Genomic DNA, 20,856 nt, shown 5'->3' with positions numbered 1-20,856 from the left:
CAACCGGGACAGAACCCAGCACCCCGACCGGGACTAGAACCCGGTGTGCTGGCGCCGCTAGGTGGAAGATTAGCCTAGTGAGCTGTGGCGCTGGCCAAAATAAATAAATCTTGAAAAACAAAACAAAACAAAAAAACTGTGATCTAGAACCTGTCATTGCTTATTATTCCTTCCCTATACTACACTGCCTCTCTGGGTCTCAGTTTCTTTCCCTGCTTCCCTAGAAGGGACTTGAGGGGCTGTGATGACTGGAAGAGAAAATGGCCTTGACCCCAGGGCCTAAATTAAGGAACCCATAGAGTGCACAGTGCCTTTCCTGAGACTCAGAGGGTCTCTCTCTTTTAAAAAAAGATTTTATTGTGTTTATTTGAGAGGTAGAGTTATAGACAGAGAGAGGGAGAGACAGAAAGGTCTTCCATCCTCTGGTTCACTCCCCAGATGGCTGCAACGGCTGGAGCTGAGCCCATCCAAAGCCAGGAGCCAGGAGCTTCTTCCAGGTCTCCCATGCGGGTGCAGGGGCCCAAGGACCTGGGCCATCCGCTGCTGCTTTCCCAGGCCATGGCAGAGAGCTGGAGCAGCCAGGACTTGAACCGGCACCCAAATGGGATTCTGGCACTGTGGGCAGGGGGTTAGCCCACTACAGCACAACGCCGGCCCCCAGAAGGTCTCAAGTTGGACATTTATTTCTCATTTATTCCCTGGAAGTTGTCGCAAGTCTTAGTGATAAAATACATTTGGTCACCTGTTTCAGACTTTTGATTTCAAGCAAAAAGCAATGATCCTACCCCTGCCTAGCTGGATGCCTGTTGCTAGGTGCCCAAAGGCGCAGACGGGGCCAGACAGGGCCCCCGCCACAAGCAGGATGGAACGGCTGCTAATTAGGGCCGGAGTCGGCACCCGGGGCAGAGCAGAGGCCGCCCGGGGAACATGGAGATCAGGTTCCCCGGTAGAATGTACATGATTCAGTTCTGTCCCTTCCCACCAACACAGCTAATCCCTTGCCCGCGACACTTAATCCCAGCACCCCAGGCCCCTTTCACGCCTGTCCCTGTGCCTCCAGCTTGCTCCCTGCATGGGGCGGGGGTCGGGGGAGTGTGGGGGGGCGCCCCTCCAGCCCTTCTCCCTCCTGCTCCCAGCCAGGCTGCTGTGCCCGTCATGGGTGCTGTGGCCGCACCTGGCCATGCCTGGCCTCTGTGCGGAGGGCCCACCTGCAGCCCCTGTGGCCTTCTGGGAGCTCCCTTTGCTGGGCTGCTGGGTCCCCTGCTTGTTTGGCCTCCTCTGCTGTTCCTGGACCCACCCCAGCATCAGCCTCTGGCCTCGCTCCTGTGAACTCAGGGCCGTCCCCTGGTCCTGCGTCTATGCTTGCTGCGAGATGCCTACATTGCTCTTGTGGGCTCCAAAAGGACTGGATGACAGCTCCAGTCAAGGTCACCCACGATCAGTGCCTCCCTCACTGCCCATGTCCTTCAATCTGGCCTGTGACTTTACGGGGCTACAGGTGATGAGCCCGTGGACTTCTCCCATCATCTCAGTCCAACCTTCCATCTTAGCCCAGCTCCAGCTCAGAAGCTGTCCCTGGCCAGAGCACGACCCCAGCAGCTTCTCCTGGGAGGCGGCCACGGGACCTGCTCCCCCTTCCCTGTTCACTGCCCCCTTCCCCGCGCTGCACAGGAGATTGCTCTTGCAGCGGGCCTGGTGGCCCCTAATGACTGCCTCCGTGGGCTCTCTGGCCGTATCGATCCAGCCTGCATCTCTGCCTCTTGTTTATTCTCTCCACACGCCGGGGTTTCCATGCCAACGCAGGCTTCAGGTGCATTTTCCGTGTCTCTCTTCTGTTTCCCCTTTGTGGGCTTTGTTTTCTGTCTGCTTCGTAAATGGGGGTGAGACTCTTATTCTTGGGCCTCTTCCCTCTCTCTTCTCAGCGTATTCTAGGGCCAGTTCACCCAAGTCCATGGCTACAACCACTATCAGTTGCAACCCAAATCTCTTGCTTAAATCTTATGCAGGAATCCAGACCCTTTACCTAGCTCCTTGCAGGCTACCTCCACCTGGATGCCCACCTCTGACTCAGTGTATCCAAAACTGAGCTCATTCCTCCTCCAGTCCTTTCCTCCGGATGGTCTCCCGTCCACCCAGCGCCCCAAGATGGCAGCAGGCAAGGCAAAGGCATCCTTGACTCTCTCTAACCCCAGTCACCAACCAGTCAGCAGTCAGTCAGGTTCTGCTAACCTTACCTGCTACACCTGATCACTTCTCTCATCCTCTTGGCCTCTGCCCTAATTCAGGCCTTGTCCTTCTACCAAGACCAAGGTAATCACTTCCTCACTGGCCCTCGCACCTTTGACTTCGTCTAAGCAACCAGTTATCACCTTAAGCCAGACGTCTCACAGTGGCACCCGCTTGCTCAAAATACTCTGCTAGCTCCCTGCTGTAACTGAAACCCCGCTCTTCAAGCAGACACAGGCCCTGCTTCCTCCCGGCCTCTTGTTTCCCGCTCAGCTCAGTTCCCCCTCAGCTATCGATGAGCTCGTCCACGGTGCTTCTCACCTCCACCTGCGCTAACTCCCGCTCCTGCCACCTCTCCAGGGCCTTTCCTCGGGGCTCCCGTGAAGCTGTACACCCGGACTGGGAGCCAGGCCGCCCTCTGCGCTCGTCCCCAGCCTGTCTCTGGCCTCCCACTTCCTAGGTGTCACTTTAGAATCTTTCTTACCTCTCTGTACGCCCAAGTGCACGCATTGTGTCTCATTTACCTCTGCACTGTAACACCCAGCACGATGCCCGACACAAAGCACTTGATAGACGATGGAGAGATACAGAAGCCATCTACCTTCTCTTGACACTTTCATCCCCTTTCTACCATCTTCCTTTCCGAAAAGTGGAAATCGATTCACATTCCCCCGGTAGCATCGAACAGTGCCTATTTGCATCCTCAACACTAGATATTCTCAAACCCTTTCCCCCGATTGGCTGGTGAAAATGTACTTCTGTATTGTGGGTCTTTGTTTATTAGTGAGGCTAAATATTAAACTGTATATATATATTTTTTGGTAATTCCATTTCCTCTTCTGTTGAGGTCCTTCCCGAATTACCTGTTGTGTTTTCCGGTTGAAGTTTTGGGTGAGTTCTCTCCCACGCGGTGGACCTGCAAATATTTCAGCCTCTGCTTTCTGGTTGTGACATTGTTTGTCTTTGGCAATGTTTATTTTCATGTAGCCAAATTGATCGGCCTTTGCCTCTTGATGTAATTCTGTTGGTTTTCAGCTTAGATGGACCCCCTCCCATTTAGACACTTGCCAGATATTCAGTTCCTTTTCTTCCCGGTTTTTAACAGGCTCATATCTCCTTTTGACCTTACACAATTATTTTTTAGTTTGGGTGTGTGCTCCAAGGAGAGGTCGGATGGCTTCCCCCCTTCTTTCTAGTGAATGCAAACCCCAAGTCCAAGCTTCCTTTTTGGACGAGGCTGCTTCTCTGGGCTCCGTCTCTGAGCTGAGCCATTCCTGGGTGATTATGGCGTTCACGGCCACAGTCTTCTCAGAGAACACGCCACTGGTCAGGAACTGGAAGGCCACAGGGAGGTATGATTAAGGCACGGTGACAATGAAAACGGGGAGTCATTTAAGGGGTGGGAGAGGAAAGCGGGAAGTGTATGTGGGAGAATGGGTCTAGTTATCAACACAAACGCTCAATCTAGTTGGCATCACCAGGCCTGGAGGCTTCCAATGATGCAAGGAGACGTTACTCAGGGGCGAGAGAGGAAGCGCCCCACCCCCCTCTCACCTGCACCGACCTACCTGCATGGATTCAGCCAGCTTCCGCCAAGGTCAGCTTCCAGGGGCCACAGCCATCACCAAATTTCTCTCTACTCCAAGATGTGGACTTGACCCACAGCCTGGAGTCACCATGTCCCATGTTCATCTGGGCAGCTGAGGATGATGCCAGAGCTGGAAAGGAACTCGGGGATTATGCAGCCCAATTGCCTTGTTTTACAAATGGGGAAAGTGAGGCACAGTGGGGGAGGTGACTAACAGCCTCCAAGCAAGCGAGGGGAAAGCATCCCTGCTGAGAGAGCTCGGGACAGGGACTTAGTCCATCTCATCTTGATCACCGAACATCCTTGGTTCTAAAAGAATCCCATAGTTCACCTGGCTGTTGTTCAGAGACGTCGCGCAGTGTATAGAGGGGACACCAGTGTTCAAGAGAGACAAGTCTGTGTCTGGCAATTCTTGCCGGGATAGCTGGACTGTGCTCTCTCTTCTGTGAAACGGGATAATCAAGAATCCCAGCTGATGGAAGCAAACTCGCCCAACAGGTGGTGGTGAGGCTACATAAGGTCCTCAAACCTCAAGGCCCTGGGTGTGTGTGAGACCCTTGTAAGCATAGAGACTGTGCCCAGGGGAGGGGCTGATCATCGGAATCCTGACCACCTTGTCGACCTATCTGAAAGCCCCAGGCAGCCCCACCTGCCCGCCAAGGATGAGGCCCGTGGCTCCCTTCTGCCATAGCTTAACACCGGGACATTCCCTCCTCGATCTGATGTATCATCTCAGATATTTGCTTCACATCAGCAAATACTTACTCAGCACCGCCCAGTGATGGCTTGAACCAGACCACGTCACTCACCAAGTGCTGGGCCTCACAGCGATGCTGGCTCTCCAAGGCAAAGACCCTACCTGCCCGTCCAATCCGGTCCGCTCAGGCATCTTGGGACACGGCCGTCACACGCCCCTCTCACTGTGGGCCTTTGCCTTCTTGATGTCATTCCCTTGCTCTTCAGCCCGGAGGAGGGCCCTCACTCAGAAACGTATTCAATATTCAACCCCCCACCCCCTTTTTCAATGGGCTCCTATTTCCCATTTGCCTTTTAGTTGGCTTCTCCCTCGCACCTCTTTCCCCTCTGAGAAGTTATGTGTCTAGTTGAGTCCCATGTGAACCCCAGCGACGTCCCGCGGGCTCCTCCCTGCTTCGCACCCTCCACCTGGGCCTTGCCCTCCTGGCTGGAGGGAGGACAAGGTGGTGGTCAAGGTGGGCGGTGGGGCTCTGGAGCGTAGTGGACTGGGGTGCAATGCCAGCCCTGCCCATCCTCATCTCTGGAACCCCCTCCGTGGGACAGGCATAGCTGTGCCGACCTGAGCAAGTCCTGTGACCACGGCTTCTGGAAAGCATTGCTGGCAAAATGCTTATCCAGCCTGATCCAGAAAGGAACTTGCCAAATATTAGCTAAATAAAAAGAGAGCAGTGCAAACGGGCCACCTCCGCCTCTCCCCCGTTCCTGCCTTCACTGGGAGGGGCACTGTGTCCCTCTCCTCTCTACTTCTCCCTCTCCCTCTCGGTCCGCGGGCTGACATCTGCATCTGACACTGCTAAGCCCAGTAGGGAGGACAAACCCTCCAACGGCCTCCTCGGCAGTGGGAGGACCTCACCCTCTTTCTCAGACCCCCTGGATGAACACCTCCCCGGGCAGTCTCGTGGGCTCCCCTAGGGCATCTCTCCAGGGAGAACAGGCAGGCTCACTGGCCCTGGCCCGCTGAGACAGGAGCCCACCCACGCCCCTGGTGCTGCTGCTGAGTCAGGGGTCTGAGGGAATGGGGAGGGGAGGACTGGCGTCTCGGTGAGGGGCTCGCAGGGGGTCTGAGGGGTGGGCTGCGGGGAGGGAGTTCTGAGAAGATCCTACAGAGGACCCCCATCGGCTCTGAGGGAGGGACGATGAGCAATGCGGAGCCCAGTGCGGGGATCGGAGCTCAGGGCCGAGGCCAGCGGGGCCCAGCTGCACGCCCATGGGCAGGACAGCCTCTGGCCGGGCTTCAGCCGGCTCTTGGTGAAGCAGTGCCCTGCCCTCCTGTCAGCTCACCTGCCTGCCAGGGGATAGGAGGCGCTCATCCAAGTGGGAAAGTGTGGGGAGTCAGTCCCATCTGGGGGGATGGGGTGTAGGATGGAGACTGGGGAGAAGAGGGGAGCCCCTCAGCTTACAAGTGGGGAGGGAGCCGGGAGGTCTTACTGGGGCGGGGGGGCGACTCCCGAACCACACGTACGTACGTAGACAGCTGGCCAGGGGGAGGACCTCTCACACGGCTCTTCTCACGGATCCTTCTCAAAGCACTAGTCTGGCCCTTCTGAGTTGCCAAGAGGGGACTTAGGAGGCAATTCCCTTCTTTCTAGGACAGACTGGGCCACCTACTTCCTTAGGGAGTCTAGTGATTAACTGGGCCTTGCACCCGCCAGGCCAGCAACAACAGGTCCTGCGTCAGGCCTGGGCAGGCAGATTCTGCACCTGGGCATGGGACAGAACCTAAGCCTGTCTGCAGGGGCTGCACAGGGCCCGAAGGAGCACGCTGAGGAACGGAGAGCACAGGCACAGGGGGCCACTGGAAGGTGCTCTCTCTCCCCCGAGACCCCTCCACGTCTGTCTTGGCTCTGAGCCCAGGTTCTTGACAGTGCTGTACCCTCGAGATGTAAAGCAATGTTTCTAAGACTGAAGAAGCAAAGATACAGTTCACTGCTGTTTCAGGAAAGATGGACGCCTTAAAGACCTCCTGTGCCTGGCCGGTACCTGGGGAGTGCTCTTCTACTCCTAGGAGAGCAAGGTCACATGGGAAGTGGGCAGCCACTGGGCCTAGGGTCTTAGCTCCTGCCCTTCTGGGAGGGCGGCCTCCATGGGGCTGGGGCGAGCCTGGGCTGGCAGAGTGCTTTGGTTGGAAGAGGCGGTGAGCTACGTAAGTGCCCAGGAAGAAGCGGGAGGCCAGAACCGCCCGAAGGACTGGTCTTTGGAGAGGGCTCAGGCTCTCGGCGCTGACAAAGCTCCACACACTGGCTCCTCCCGGGCAGGAACTGGACAGGCGGGCATTACTCTCTCAGAGAGGGAAATCTGTGGGGGATGCTGGGCAAGCTGATGGCCAAGCAGAGCCTCAGGCCCAGGCCTCCCAGGAATAAGCTGTGTCTTTTAGCAGAGATGTAGGAAATAAGTAAGGGACTTCACGCTGAGTGACTGACATGGTCATCCAAATCCCGTCTCTCCCTAACCCTACCAGAGCGTAGTAGCTATCTGCCTACAGCGTAGCCTCGGGGCCTCCCTCCTTCTCCAGGGGGGCGTGCTGGGGTCCTTTTCTGTTCCAGCGTCTCAGAGCTTGGTGGGAAGCCTGGCAAATGCTGGTAGCGTGAATGGTCAAGCGCATGAGTTGGAGGATCCGAGTCCACCCCTGAGGCCTGAGGCCTGTGAGGGCTGGGAGAGGAAGCCCCGTAGAGGCGGCCTTGTGGCGGGCATTTCACAGGTGAGGAAATTAAGGCTTGTGGAGGTGCAGCCACAAAGGCCACCCCTAAGGCCTGGGCTCCCTGAGGCCTTGAATCAGGGCCCGGGCCCTCTCAGTGTTTGGGCCCCTTTCCCATCCCACGGGGAAACCAGGGACTTGTCTGCCGCTTGCCAGCCTCGCAGCCTCCCCTGGCATCTACTCTGCAGGGGAAAATTCTCACCCACGGAATTGACCGCCCAAAGCCTGGCACAGCACTGGCCTTCCAGGAAGCCCCTGGGGGCAGAGGCTGGCCCTCAGTCAGGGTCTTCTGCCAGCCCTGCTGAACAGTGCCCCTCCTACCCATGTGGGGGGAGGGGTGAGCTGTGCACTGGAAGCCAGGAGGCTGGGCTCTGGCCTTCCCGAGAGACTAGACACAGGTGACAGCACCCGCAGGTTCCCTCTTGTGCAGCTCCTCAGTGGGAGCTCCCTCTCCTTCCTTCGGGGCTCACCACCCCTCCTGGCCCACAGTTGCCCTTGGACCCACTACTCCCCATTTTCAGGGATCAGGACAGGGCAGGGCCTCCCCAAGGGCCCGCCACGCTCGCTGTTCAAGGCTGTCCTGTTCCCTGCAGAAGGAATCCCACCTCACTGGTCACCCCCTACCCCCAGCAGGTCCTTCTCTGCGATGGCGCCAGTCTGCGAGACGTGGGAGCGTCGTGGGGACTGAGTTTTGGGGCTCGTCGCGTTTCCACCCTAGGCCCCCGCCCCTTGGGGGCCTCCAGCAGCCCTCCAGAGTTAAGCAGACTGGTCTCTTTAGCTGAAAAAGCCTTTTGAGGTTCTGGTTCTAGGACAGCCACATACTCGTGGTGCCGATGTTAGTGGTCAGCCCAGTCCCTTTATCCGAGATGCCTGATCAGATGGTGAGAACTAACATCTCATCTGTGACTTCACTGCTCAAACATGTGCACTTGTCCTCCCAGGCTTGCACCAGCTGCCCGCTCCGTCTGCCAGCACCTGCCACAGTCCTCAATGTCACCCCTTTCCCATCCACGTGGAGGCCTCCCTGACGGCGGGAACTGTCCCACCCTGTCCACCGCGTGGTGATGCCAAGGCCTTGTGCCGCATGGGATTCTGATTTTCCCTCTGGATGGCAGGGGATGATGGCCGGCAGAGGGGGAGGCAGGGGCCACGGCCCCCAGAACTCAGTCACTAGGAGGGGGCAGTGTGCCTGGCTTGAGGCAGGTGGGTCTCCAGGGAGAAGAAATCCAGGAAAGCTTCCTGACAGTGGTGCTGTCTAAAGCATAAAGCACATGCAGACTGTACTGAAAGTGCACTGCCACTAGTCCGAGCTCAGCCACCTTCCAGCAGGCCCAGGAGGTCCCTCGATCCTGGGAGAAAGGATCTCGGGACGTCAGGGCTGGGAAAATTGTGTGTGTTCCAAAGCCCGCGTTTTAGGAAACTGGGGCCCAGAGCAAGGCTCGGACTAGCTCCTAAAGAAGTCCAGACCGAGGCCCCCTGGGGGTCTTTGCTTAGTTACCAGGCGGCACAGGAGCAGCGGCACGGTGACCAACCTGTGGAAGGTCTGGTGCCCCTGCTCTTTCCCACCAGAGGGACCTACTTTTCTTGTTCCTCAAAACAACAAAACCACTTCCTGAAAAGTGCTTCAGGGTGAGGGAGGTGCCTGGGAGGTGGAATGCACTGTAGGGCTGAGACCGCTGATCTGCAGTCACCTGGGGGCAGTGGGCTGCAGGCTCCCTGCTGGGAAGGGTCACACATCTTCCGGAGGGAGGCCTCTCTGGGACTGAAAACAGAGAGCTGCTTTCTTGGGGAGAGCAAAATAAGCAATCATCTTGGCTTCATTTATCATCCAGGTGCCTCCGCAGGAGAGGAGTGACACCCAGGCCTTTCTGGTTTATTTGTTTTGTTTTCTGGAATTTGTGATCATCTATTTTGTTAAGTCTCCACACCAGGCTAGAATCATGAGCTCCTGGAGAGTCGGGCCTGGGTCTGGCCCGAGACCCCCGTGGGCCGAGCACAGCGGCGCTGCGTAAACGTGTGTGGAACAAACCACGCTGTCTGTCGGTGTTCGTGGCTCCTCCGCTGAAGACTGCACAACCCCGAAGGTGCGCAGCAACTCAGAGAAGAATTCAGAGATCAAAGCACAAAGGAATCAGACAGGAAAAACACCCAGCAGATAGAATCGATAAACGTTTGCTTCTTTGCAAGTACCTCTGACACAGAGAAATCTTAGGCAAGTTTTGATCAAGAGGAGAAAGTAGTGATAAGCAAGACCAGGCATGAAAAAAAAAAGGGGGGATCAAGTGACAACGGGGAGATTTAAGAGAGCAGAACACTGCACACAACTTCATGGCAACAAAGTCGCAGTCGGGTAGAGCAGGTGATCTAGGCAAGGACCGAGTCCCTTCACAACTGTTATCTCCAGAGAGCCTCCCGCAGCCCCACACCGTGGCGGTGCTCTCAGATGCTTTCTAGAAGAAAGGAGGAGAGATGCAGAGGTGGGCGCCTGGCACAGCCCTAACCATCCACGCTGCTTTGCCTCAAAGTCACGGCCAGGGGAGCACACTGAGATCCGCCACGGGAAACCGCTCCACGCGTGCACTGCTAGCCGTCGGCTCAAGCCCGCTCGCTGGACAGCCAGCCTTATTTATTTTTCCACTTGAAATGCCATGAGGGGTTCCGCTTTATTTTTATTTCAAAAGCAGCACCATAAAAAATCCTTGATGATTAGAGCTCCAGCTGTCCTCCGCTGTTTGTCGAGGATCAGTTACTCCAGTCTCCTATGGAGGGAAACAGTTTCGGGCGGGAAGCCACAGGCGCTGAGAAACGCAAACGTCTCATCTCGGAAAACTTCCAGGCTCCCTCCTGTTCACGGCCTGCTCCGGCCCCCGAGCCCCCTCCCCCAAAACCCACCATCTGCTCTCCAGAGAACAGATCAAATTCTCGGGCTAAGGTACTCTGGCGCCAAGGACTCAGCCCCTCCGTGCTTGCCTCTGGCCTCCTCCAACTCAGAAACCCAACACCACCACTCAAATGGACTGCAGCCACACAAAGCCACAAAGTAAAGTTTATAAAGCTTTATTAAACATTTCAAACAGCTGTGCAACGAACACACCAGAAATAAAAGCTCCAGAACAGCAGTCCAAATGTTTCCCAAGTGTGGTCTTGCAGTCCCGTTCCCTAGAGGGACTGCCTCCAGTTCTGTCCACTGCCTGGCCCGCCTCCCTCCCTCCTCGGGCGAAGAGAGACGGACGGCTCCCAGCAGAAGGACGACCATGCTGAGCCCCAGTGGGCAGCGGCCAGAAGAAAAGTCCCATGGGCCAACACTTGTTATGGAAGCGCAGAAAAAGAAAGCAGCAAGTGACAGTCACAAAGTCTTCCTGTGGATTCTTCATCATGCACAGTCCCCACGCGCAGGGATGAAGAGGCTCCTGGCCTGGAGGACGACGGCCACGGCTCCCCTGCGTCTTGTCTGAACACCTCGGAGTCCGGCGTGCTGGTCACTCGGCAATCCCCATGCTAAAGAAATACTGCAGCGGCACTAATACAGCTAGCTACTGCTAAACCTCGAAATCAGAACACGTTCGGTAAAGCTTCTTTAAAAGGAAGTACACGTGCACCTGTATGCATACGTCCACACGCGTGTGCGCATGTGCACACACACACACACACACTCACTCACTCACTCACGGCACACCAAGAAATATCCAAACACCTATCCAGGGGATGGTGTGGCTGCTATCAAACACACACGTGCTCGCTCATTCACTCGCTGGGGACTGCTAGATCTACACGAACACGCCATATCTCAGTCCCGCGGAGCATGCATGGGACACACGATGAGTGGGGCCCCCCCTCCTGGGGATGGCTGAGAAAGGCAGGAGGCAGGGCAAGGGGGAAGGGAGGCTGGGCGGGAAAGCATGAGCCCAGACACCAGGTGAAGAGCAACATCTCTCTGCTGCTGCTTCCTTAAAAATGAAGTGGGGGAAAAATACTGGAGACTTCGGGACACAGTCAAGACATGTTTCTGTCTAGCCTGCCGAACAGGGAAAGGGGGATGGAAAAGCGAGGCTCTCGGGCGTCAGCAATCTCTTCAAGTTCGAGATAAGTGCAAAGACGAGCCCTGTCATGGACAGGTGCTCCCCCAAAAAGGAGAGGGGCAGAGAACTAAAGGGAAGCCAGGAGAGGGAGTGCAGGGTCACAGTAACACCTTGGGAAGGAAGGAGACCCTGACAGGTGGGGTTGGACGGGGGGCGTCACGGGGAGGGGACGGTGAGTCTGGCATTTAATCTGCCCAGGTCGTGCTGGGGCGGTTGACCAGGATGGGCACAGATTCCTCGCAGTAATGAGGCAAGGGGGGTGGCCATCCCGCCAGCTGGGACCAAGGTGGGGACAGAACACACACAAACACAAGACCACCCACAACTATAGGACTCTACAATAAAAGCACCGGGCAGTGCCATTATTCACATTATAAGGATAAAACATCACAGGCCAACAAGGCGCCGTCAGGAATGTAGCACCCGCGGGGCTGCGGGATTTGAAACTCCAATGCTTTATGACCTATGTCAATGCCTCCCCTCCCGTCTTCTGCTTCCTCGGAAAGCTAACAGGGCGGCTGTTAGGTGCCCACCACGCCGGGGTCGTGTGCCGATTCCGGAAGCGGGGAATCGGAGCAGTGGTACAGGAAACAGTTTCCCCAGCAGCTATAGCAGATGAGGAACAGGGCTGCTAGGAAGACCAAGGCACAAATCGTGCAAGGCTTCCGCTCCAGGAGGAAGCTGAGCAGGTAGAAGCCCATGAACATGGAGTGGCTAAACCACAGGGCGGGGTTGAGGGGCTTGGGGATGAGGAGGACGGGCAGCAGCCACTGGAGGCAATACATGATCTCTGCTGGGCAGGACCTCGCCAAGGCTGCCGGGCACCGCTGCAGGAACCGACCCAATGGGAGTCAGCGGGCGCAGGCGGCTGCCCTCCGCTTTCTTCAACCCTCACTCTCCAGGAGCTGAGCCGCTGTGCTCTCTGGCTGTCAGCCTGGGATCACCAAGGCAGCAGGGATCCTGAAGAGAAAAGTCAACACAACAGACAGACAAAGGACAGACAGACACACACACACAAACAAAAAAAAAAAAAAAAAAACAAAACACAAAACAGAAACAAAAAACAGGAACAGAATGTATACTTATTTGGGAAAATGGATCATGGTTAACAACAGCAAATGTGAGTCCCTTTCCTCCCTGCCCACCCGTGGAGGTTCTATTCCTCTCCAAGTCACCAACTCGGGAAGTCTCCTGGGTGCCTTCCTTGGGCCTCTCCTGGGGGCTCCCGAGAGGGCTCTGTGGCACGGTCTGCACAGTGCACTGGCTTCGCCTGGGCCCTGCCCAGCAGAGATCATGTATCGCCTCCTGGGGCTGCGGCCCGTCCTCGGGGGGCCCAGACCTCTCAATCCCGCCCTGCGGTTGCCACAGGACAGCCATGGGCTCCGTGCTGTGCCCGTGCCAGGCGCGACAGGCTTTTGTACCGAGCATCTCTCCCGCGGTAGGCAAGGAGTGGCGAGCTGAAGCACTGAGTGGTGCACTGTGGGCTGGAGACCGCGGGCAATGAACGCATCCTCCCGAGCGCGGGGAGGTCGCCGCCACGGCAACAGCGCAGCCCCAAGAATTTTAGCACAGCAGCAGACTGGGCCAAGCTTGCCTTTTTCAAATAGCCCAGCACCGTTTTGCCAAAACCAGCCAACTTCTTCGAAAGTCAATGTAGGGGGAAAAAAATCACTGTGCTACTTCATCCAAGCTGAACTAGCTTGGACCATTACACCTCCATCTGCTGCTGGCCCTTTACAGAAACTGACCTCTATGAGCTTTTAATCAAAATTAATTTTCTATCCACACAGGGGCAAATGCCAGTTGGCTCCTGTGCCAGGCGACTTGTTGGAGAGAGGTGCTTTGTGAAAGCGCTGCGGCCGGGCTCATAGCCGCCTTTCGCCTTTTATTCTTCCCACCCGCAAAACCCGCGCTCTGAAACGGACCGCCGGACGGGCGTCGTGCGCCACCCGCCTCCCCGGGAACCCAGGCTGCAGTAGCCACGACCCTCTGCTGGTAGTAGCGGAACTCCGCTCAGCGCTCCAGCCACCACCTAACGCGACGGGTGCAAAGAACCGCGCCGGCGAGGCAGACCTGCCAGGGTCCGGGAGTGGGGGAGGGGAGGGAAGGCAGAGGTTGAAAGGACCTGGCCAGGGACGTCTCCCGGAGCGCAGCCAGACCACTTCCTGGGAGACCTCATTCCTTGGCTGCCCCACCCCTCCCGCGGGCTCCCTACAGAGTCAGCGCAGCTACCAAAGCTCCTGCTCTCGCCGCTCCCTTGAATCGGGAAAGGGATACACGCTCGGGGACCCTTGGGCAGCAGAGAACTGGGCTTACCACTCACGGAATATTGGGAAAAGAGGGTTGAGCGCGGTCTCGGGCAGATGACCCCTCCCTAACTCGGGTTTTCCATCCAGGCCTGAGGCGCTTTCTGCAGCGCCACTGGGCTGCGCTCGAACCTTTCGGCCAGGGTTCAGAAAGAGGGGCACCACTCTAAGAGTCTCTCCCTACCCTCGCCCCTTGCTCTACCCAGGACCGTGGCACCCCTCCCTCCATTTTACACCAAAATTCAAAAGCGGGCAAGGCGGAATCTTCTGGAAGGGGGCGTAAATGGAACTCAAGAGGCGGGGGTCGGTGTGGAAAGAGCAGATGGATTATTTTTTTTTCTCTCCTGGCGAATGAGCGCCCCGGGCTACCCCTCCTCATGAAACCCCCACCTCAAGCGCGCATGCGTACTTAGGCGGCGGGCGGGTACTTAAGGCACGGCCACCGCGGCTGCGGCAGTGCGCCCAACAGCGGACTCCGAGATCAGCGGACCTCGGCGAACCCTCGCTCTCAACCAACCGCTCTCCACTCTCGAAACCATGGCGGCAGTGGCGGCAGCTTCGGCCGAACTGCTCATCATCGGCTGGTACATCTTCCGCGTGCTGCTGCAGGTAAGTGTGTCGCGACTCCCGGTGGGGACCTGCTCCCCATGCGCGCACCCTACTCCCGCAAACCCGCGTCGCGATTGCCGCCTTCCCAGCCCGTCCTACCCCGATTGCCGCGATCCCTGCCCAATTGCCGCTGCCGGCATCGCGTGTCCCCCGCCCGTTCCCTGCGCCCTCCTCCTCGCGCAGACCCTCCCTAGTGCGCCCGCGCCAGGCCGGGAACAAAGACTCGGGCGCGGCGGTCGCCTGCCGCGGACGATCGCCGAGGCTTTTAGCTACCTACGCGGTAAGAAAAACCCGCTATGCCCAGACTCGACCCCAGGAGGGAGGCGGGGGCACTTCTGTACTGTGAGACTTTACAGCTCTCATAAAGAAAATTTTCCATCTTAAAAATTGCGCACTGCGGGGAAATTTAAAAAAAAAATTGTGTGTGTGTGTAGTGCTTGCAGAAGTGGGACGCAAAACAAGTTGGAAAAAGGTACTTTTTAGGAAAAAATACTTCATAAAAAATCCCCAATAAATTAGAGGAAAAGTAATTCACAGGGAAAAAAGGAGAGGAGGAAAACGCGCATTGCAGGAAAAATAAATCAGACAAGAGCACGTGGCACAAAACAAATGCATTAGATAAAAAGCGCACTGCAGAAAAATTAAGACAAAGGAGCTAACAGGTAAAAATAAGTCGGACAGAAATGCTTTATAGAAAACACAGGAAAAAGCTCTTCGCAGGAAAAATGAAAGGGGGGAAAGGCGCTTCCAGAAGAGGGCAAAATGCTTTATAAAGACAAAAATCACGGAGATGAAAGTGCTCTGTATAAAACAAAATTCGGAAGAAAGCACTTTGCCCATAAAATCATGTACCCTAAAGGCTCCCTTTGCAGGAAGAATTCCCTGCTAAAGGGATCCTTTGCCAAAGGAATCGCATATTTCCTTTAAGGTGTTCCTGGAATGCTGCATTTACTGGGTAGGATTCGCTTTTCGAAATCCTCCAGGGACACAGCCCATTGCGAGAAGTGAGGTATACCTAAGTTGTGGGTCCAATCAGCTTGCCGCCATGCAGCTCTCAGCACAGTTGGAAAAGCTCCAGCTGCCCTGACTCGTGGACAAGCTGTGCCCTGCGCCCGCCTCTCTGGCCCGCGGCCGGACAGGCGGGCGGGGCAGGGGGCGGGGCGGGGGTGGGCACGCAGCACGGCAGGCGGGCTGCGGGCGCTCTCCGCTAAGGGCGGGTCCTGGGTGTCTCTCCGCAGGTGCTCAGGTACTCCCTGCAGAAGCTGGCGTACACGGTGTCGCGGACCGGGCGGCAGGTGCTGGGGGAGCGCAGGCAGAGAGCCCCCAACTGAGGCCCCAACTCCCAGCCCTGGGCGGCCGCGTCATCAGGTGCTCCTGTCCATCTCAGCCAGCATGGGAGCCAGTGCCGCGCAGGAATGGGGGGTCCCCCGTGCTCCCTCGCCAGAGGAGCACTTGCCAAGGTCAGTGAGGGGCCGGTAGGTCCTCCGGAGAAGCAGCACCGACCATGATGACCAGATCCCTTTCCCCTGTGCACCGGTCCCACTGTGGGGGCAGGGGCGGGGGCAGGGGGGTGGGGGGAGCAGACCCCTGAGATCTGGGCCTAGGCATCACATTCTGATCTGGACCAAGTCAGGACAGCGCCATCCCAGCCCACAGCCAAGGCCATGCCAGCAGACCCCACCACGGAGATCCAAGCACCACACCAGCCAGCAGAATGTGCCTCCGGACATCAGCAGCTGAAGCCCAGAATCTCGGGGCAGCAGAGAAGGCGCCAGATTGCGAGCCCGAGTGCCGGGACTGGAGGGCGGGGGGAGATGGTTAGGAACCAGTGGGAACCAGTGAGGGCCTTCTCGCCGGCCCCTGCTAGGGCACGTGCATTCCAGCCTTGCTGCCTTTTGCTCTCTCCACTCCCCTTTCCCTCACTGCCTCCAGTGCTCACCCCGCACCCCCCCCCCCAAATGTGCCACTTGATTTGGACCTGTTCAACCAGTAAACGAATCCCGCCTTTAAAAATACCTTCTCTGAGCTGCCCCTCACTGATCTTGCTTTTCCCTGGTCTCACGCAGTTGTGGTCAATATTGTGGTATTCGCTAATTGTACTGATTGTTTAAGTGTGCGTTAGTTGTGTCTCCCCAGCTAGATTGTAAGCTCCTGGAGGACAGGGACCACCTCTACAAAAAATAAAAACCAGTCCCTCCCCTGTCCCGCACAGTGTCCCAGGACCCTGCGGGGCGGTGGAGGCACACCAAAAACCTGTCTCTTGTGGTTTCTTCTGCGGCCTCTTCTAAGACCGGGCTGGTGTGTCTATTGTGGAGGGGCATACTGGTGGGGGCAGGACTGGGGATAAACTGGGGCTCTCACATACCCAGCCCCATCTCAGGTGTCCTCACATAAAACACTGTTTCCCCCTCCCCAAAGAAAGCTGGACACCTCCACCTGTGGTCCCAGAATAAGGGCCACTTCCCCTCCTCGGAGAGTGGGGGTGTGTCCCGGGCTAAAGGGCCACAGCAGGTCATTGCTTTGATCAAGATGGGAGGAAAAGAAGTGGCAGCAGCCCTCAAAATGGGGCACTGAGGATCAAGGGAGGCCTCAGAGCACAAGGCCTCGCTCCAGGCCTCATCCTGCAGCCCTCAAGGAAAGGAGCACTGGGCAGGGTGGACACCGGCCTGGACAAGCCTGGGGCAAGAGGTGGCGCCTCCTCTACCCAATTCAATGTCCCAGGCCCCCAACCCCCATCAAAGCACTACAACGGCACCCCGCCTGGCCTGGCTGCTCTCCAGGGCCTCCCTCACCCTGTCCCAGAAACCTCTTGGCCATTCGCTCTCCCCATCGCTAGGCTCCCTGCCTTCTCAGCACCAGCCTCTCTATCCTCAGAGTGCTTACCAGGTCTCTGCACCCTGCTCCAGCCATCACAGCGGGGTGGGCGGGTGGGCTGGCCTTCTGTGCCCCCACTTCTCCATCTCCCACTCCTCAGTGAACCAGGGATCCTTTCACATGGGGTCAGCTGACTGCTTCACCAAATGGCCCTACCGCCTGTTCAGGCTCATCTCTGTTTTTTTTTGTGTCCCTGTCACTACGCACCTGTTCCTGGGTCAACACCAAGGAAGGGAGTTGGAGGCCATAAATCTTTCTTCCTGCCAGTTCCTCAAATCCCTTAGTCACAGCTGTCATGAAGGTTCTGGAGCATGAAGCACCTCACCCCCTTTGAGCCGGCTCGTCCCTCCCTTCCCTGTCTCTCAGCCCCATCACCAGCACCATGAAGGCACCTCCACCGGCACTCACATGAGAATGGTGGGGCGCAGATCTGCCCAGGGGACTAGGTGCAGTCACCTCCTACCCTGTACCTGCCTTCCCCTCTGCAAGCCGGCCTCTAAGAGCCTGGTGAAGCCCAGCATACCAAACCTTCTGCCATCAGCATGCCCACCAGCTGGGACGTGCAATCTGACACTCCATCTTCAAGATGGCGAAAGAGGCTCTCACAGCCTAAAGGTGAGGCAGGGCTCCTCCCGCCCCAGGTCACTCACCCAGTCCCGCCACAGCCTGCAGAAGCTTGTATTCCGACAGGCCTCAAGACTGGGAGTTTCTGTGCCTTTCCACACTCAACTCACGGAGTCATGAACACATTTCAACCTGTGTTTGCAGTGAGGGCTGCCCTTTGGAGCCTTGGAGGGGCGTGCCCGCTGCCCTACTGCCTGAGACGCTGTGACCTCAGTCCAGATTACAAGCGAGCCAAGTTCAAGGAAGGAGGCCAGGTAGCATGGGAGGATGTGGCTGTTCTGGACACAGGACGGCCCCCACCCTCCTCAGAGGGCAGGAGGCAGCTGGTGGCCCGGGACTTCCCAGGTGGTCTGGCAAGGCCCTTTCCTGCACCCATCCACCAGCAGGGCTCTGTGACGTCACATGACACACTCCTGGGGAGGGGCAGCATGGGGGGCGTCAATGTGTAATGTCAATTCCCCACTTTTGTCCCCCCCGAAGACAGAAGGAAGGTGTGCTTTTTCCATTCCCACGCAAAGCCTAGAAGTCTCGTCTTGTTCATAAACTTCTCCACAAGCTATACCGTGAAAACATTTTATTCTGACAGAAAGCAACGGGAGGAGTTCCAAACGACTAGCGTTTTCTTGCAAAGCCCGTAGTCCTCGGAGCTTTTCCCTAACTGTCACCACCACCATGCCCACAAGGCCAAGGCCAGAAGAGGCAAGTAGTGAGGGACTAGCAGTGGGGGTGGCTGGTGGGGGTGGGGGCTCCAGCAGGCAGGGTCATGGGACGAAGCCTGAGATGACTGTTAGCTTCAGAAGCTCACCGGCTGAAGCGGAGGCCCGGAGGGTGTGTGCAGCGGCCCTCAGTTAAGGACCCGGGCTGTGACTGAGGAAGGCTGGCTGTTCTGGGGCAGGGCAGAGGCCAAGTTTCTGGAGCTTCAACTGGGTGTCAGCGGCAGCTTATTACGTGGGTTGGACGGGGGAGCAGGTTTGCTGAGCCATTTACTACATACGTATTTCCAAACTTGGCCCGCCTCAGGAGCCAAAGGGAGATTCGGATTTTGCAGTCAACCATCCCCGAGAGACTGACACACACACACATCTACTAAGTCTCTTCTCCCCTGCGCCCTCCGACTTCCTCTGTGCACCCCAGAGACGTGCTGTCACCGTCTTCTCCGGGAACGTGCCCTTCATCCTCCCTCCCTGCCCTCCCACGGGGCCCAAACCCCGACAGGATCGGGATTCCTGAGAGTCCCCAGCTGCAAGTCAGAGGCGCGCAACACATGGTCCTCAGTCCATTGCACAGTACCCGGCTTAAAATGGAAATGTGTGTGTTCCAAAGATAGCAGAACAACACACACAGACAGCCTAGCCCAGATTCCTCTTGGAGACGAATTCCAGATAAAAGGTTAAACTGTTTTTGGCAGCGACTCTGAGATCAATTTTAGATACGGAATTCACTCGGTCAATTCCACTGGAAGGCTGGTTGCTTTCCAGCGCCTGAGCCTTTTAACAGATTTGCTTGACATTCATTAGTCTCTGGTTTAAGGCAAACCAACCAGATGGAACACTTGGCATTAGCACGCTAGCTGGAACTTTTCTAGGTAGGCGGGGTGGGGTGGGGTCCCTGCTTTGGGGGTGCTGTCCAGAAGGCTGGCGGGGTGGCTGGACCGTGTCAACGCACCAGAAAGGGGTGAAAGGCTGTTTATTTCCTAGGCCAGACCCCAATCCCCCAACACTTAGGGTTGAAAAGAGACAAGGCAGCCAGGGAGGAAAGAGCGGAGGGAAGCGCACCCGCCCCCATCCCCCATTCTTCCTTTCCAGGCCTTCACCGCCAGGCATTCCGTTCCTCCAGTTCCCCTGGCGGCCACTCCCCTACGGACCGGGGAGAGGGAACGGATGCGTAGACTTGGTGTCAAGTTCGGAGCGGGAAGCACCGGCCACCGAGCCCAAAGCCAGGTTATCACTCCAGACGCCGAAGCGGGGGGGCCCGGGGCGGGAGACCCCTTTCCCCCTTCTCTCCCCACGCCCCTTCTCATTAAAAAAAAAAAAAAAAAAAAAAAAGGAAGTGAAGTGGAGGGAAACAATGACGGGCGTCTCACAAGCTCGGGCCCCTGCCGCGGGACCCCGGACGGAAGAGGTGGTGGTCGCGCTCCGCAGCCCCGCGCCCCTCCTGCTTTGCCACATCCCGGAAGGGCGCTGACCTTGGGAGGTTGGAGCCGAGAACCAGGAGCCCGGTGACCCACCCTCGGGCCGGGAGGGGATCCCTAAGGCCCAGGCTGGGGCCAAGCAGGGCAATCACCTGACGCCGGACAGGGGTGGTCCCCCACCCCCGGGTGCGGGCAGGAAAACCCCAGTTAAGGACCCAGCGACGCCTAAGGTGACCCCGAAGGGACAACATGGCGGCGCGGCCGCCTGGAGGGCCTCTTATCCCGCCCCCGGGAGGCTGACGCCACGGTACCTGCGAGCCCTGCCATGGCGTCGCCGCCACTGTGTCGGTCGCCGCCGCAGCCTCCCTCCACCTCCGCTCGCCGCCGACGCCGCAGGAAGCTGGGGAGACGCCCCCTTGGTCTTCTAGTCGAGCCGGCTGAAGACCCGGCTTGGGCCCGGGCTGCCCACAGCAGACGCCTGATCATACGGCCAAAATTGGGGGGGTCATCTCGCCAGTTATCTCCAAATAGTCTCCACATACGACCCTTGGGAAACTCTGTTCGTACTTTGGAGCAATTCTGGGTGGATCTAAGGCTTCCAGCGGGAGAAATTTTTAATCAGGCGCAGCCTGGGCAACCCCGAACCCGGCCCTCCCACGGTCCCCTCATGCATATGCAGCAGATTGTGATCTGTACTCATTGAGAGCCTGGCGGCGTAACACAGACCTGGTTCGCGAGGCCGGGGTGCGTGATCTCTGCTCTGGGAAAACCTCTTGGGTCAGAGTCCGTCCCCTCCCCGCTCTTTCACCAGCAGCAAGGTCCGGCCCCAGGACTTGGGACCACAGGACCTGACTTCTTCCCTTGCCTTGTATCTCGGGAGAGACAGCTGCTGGCGCACCCCGACTCTCTCAGCTCCTTGCTGTCTGATAAAATGCCCACCTCGGGGTCCTTAGGGGGCCTTGAATAGG

General features: G+C 57.4%; 2 protein-coding genes across 5 annotated transcripts; one reads left to right on the top strand and one right to left on the bottom strand.

Moving 5' to 3' along the window:
* Positions 1–339: 339 nt before the first annotated feature.
* BLCAP (BLCAP apoptosis inducing factor) lies at positions 340–20,629 on the bottom strand. Of its 2 annotated transcripts, XR_011379914.2 has the most exons (4): positions 20,615–20,629; positions 20,200–20,366; positions 3,795–12,304; positions 340–3,560 (listed from the first exon to the last, which is right to left on the bottom strand). XR_011379914.2 is itself a non-coding variant. In XM_008256011.5 (2 exons), exon 2 carries the CDS (start codon positions 12,127–12,129, stop codon positions 11,866–11,868), a length of 264 nt encoding a protein of 87 aa, XP_008254233.1. In that variant the 5' UTR covers positions 12,130–12,304; positions 20,200–20,282; the 3' UTR covers positions 10,307–11,865. The 2 variants fall into 2 exon arrangements, 1 of the variants encoding a protein (XP_008254233.1); XM_008256011.5 differs by lacking the exons at positions 340–3,560; positions 20,615–20,629 and having other exon boundaries at positions 10,307–12,304; positions 20,200–20,282.
* Positions 12,304–16,511, top strand: NNAT (neuronatin). 3 transcript variants are annotated; one of them, XM_008256010.5, is made up of 3 exons: positions 12,416–14,259; positions 15,188–15,263; positions 15,498–16,511. In XM_008256010.5, the coding sequence occupies exons 1-3, from the start codon at positions 14,188–14,190 to the stop codon at positions 15,725–15,727; spliced, it is 378 nt and encodes a 125-aa protein (XP_008254232.1). In that variant the 5' UTR covers positions 12,416–14,187; the 3' UTR covers positions 15,728–16,511. The 3 variants fall into 3 exon arrangements, with proteins under 3 accessions (XP_002710819.1, XP_008254232.1, XP_002710820.1); XM_002710774.6 differs by having other exon boundaries at positions 12,423–14,259; positions 15,188–15,268; XM_002710773.6 differs by lacking the exon at positions 15,188–15,263 and having other exon boundaries at positions 12,304–14,259.
* Positions 20,630–20,856: the final 227 nt, after the last annotated feature.

The sequence above is a fragment of the Oryctolagus cuniculus genome, chromosome 11 (assembly GCF_051225735.1).
Source record: "Oryctolagus cuniculus isolate XC-2025 breed Fujian yellow rabbit chromosome 11, ASM5122573v1, whole genome shotgun sequence".
In the NCBI taxonomy this organism is placed as follows: Eukaryota; Metazoa; Chordata; class Mammalia; order Lagomorpha; family Leporidae; genus Oryctolagus; species Oryctolagus cuniculus.
Note: the sequence above shows the minus strand (reverse complement) of the source record. Positions and strands in the feature narration are given on the sequence as shown.

Coding starts and splice junctions, on each gene's coding strand:
- BLCAP (XM_008256011.5), bottom strand. CDS start 12,129: ATGTATTGCCTCCAGTGGCTGCTGCCCGTCCTCCTCATCCCCAAGCCC.
- NNAT (XM_008256010.5), top strand. CDS start 14,188: ATGGCGGCAGTGGCGGCAGCTTCGGCCGAACTGCTCATCATCGGCTGG. Junction 14,260..15,187: donor TCTTCCGCGTGCTGCTGCAG/GTAAGTGTGTCG, acceptor ATTTCCTTTAAG/GTGTTCCTGGAATGCTGCAT. Junction 15,264..15,497: donor GACACAGCCCATTGCGAGAA/GTGAGGTATACC, acceptor GTCTCTCCGCAG/GTGCTCAGGTACTCCCTGCA.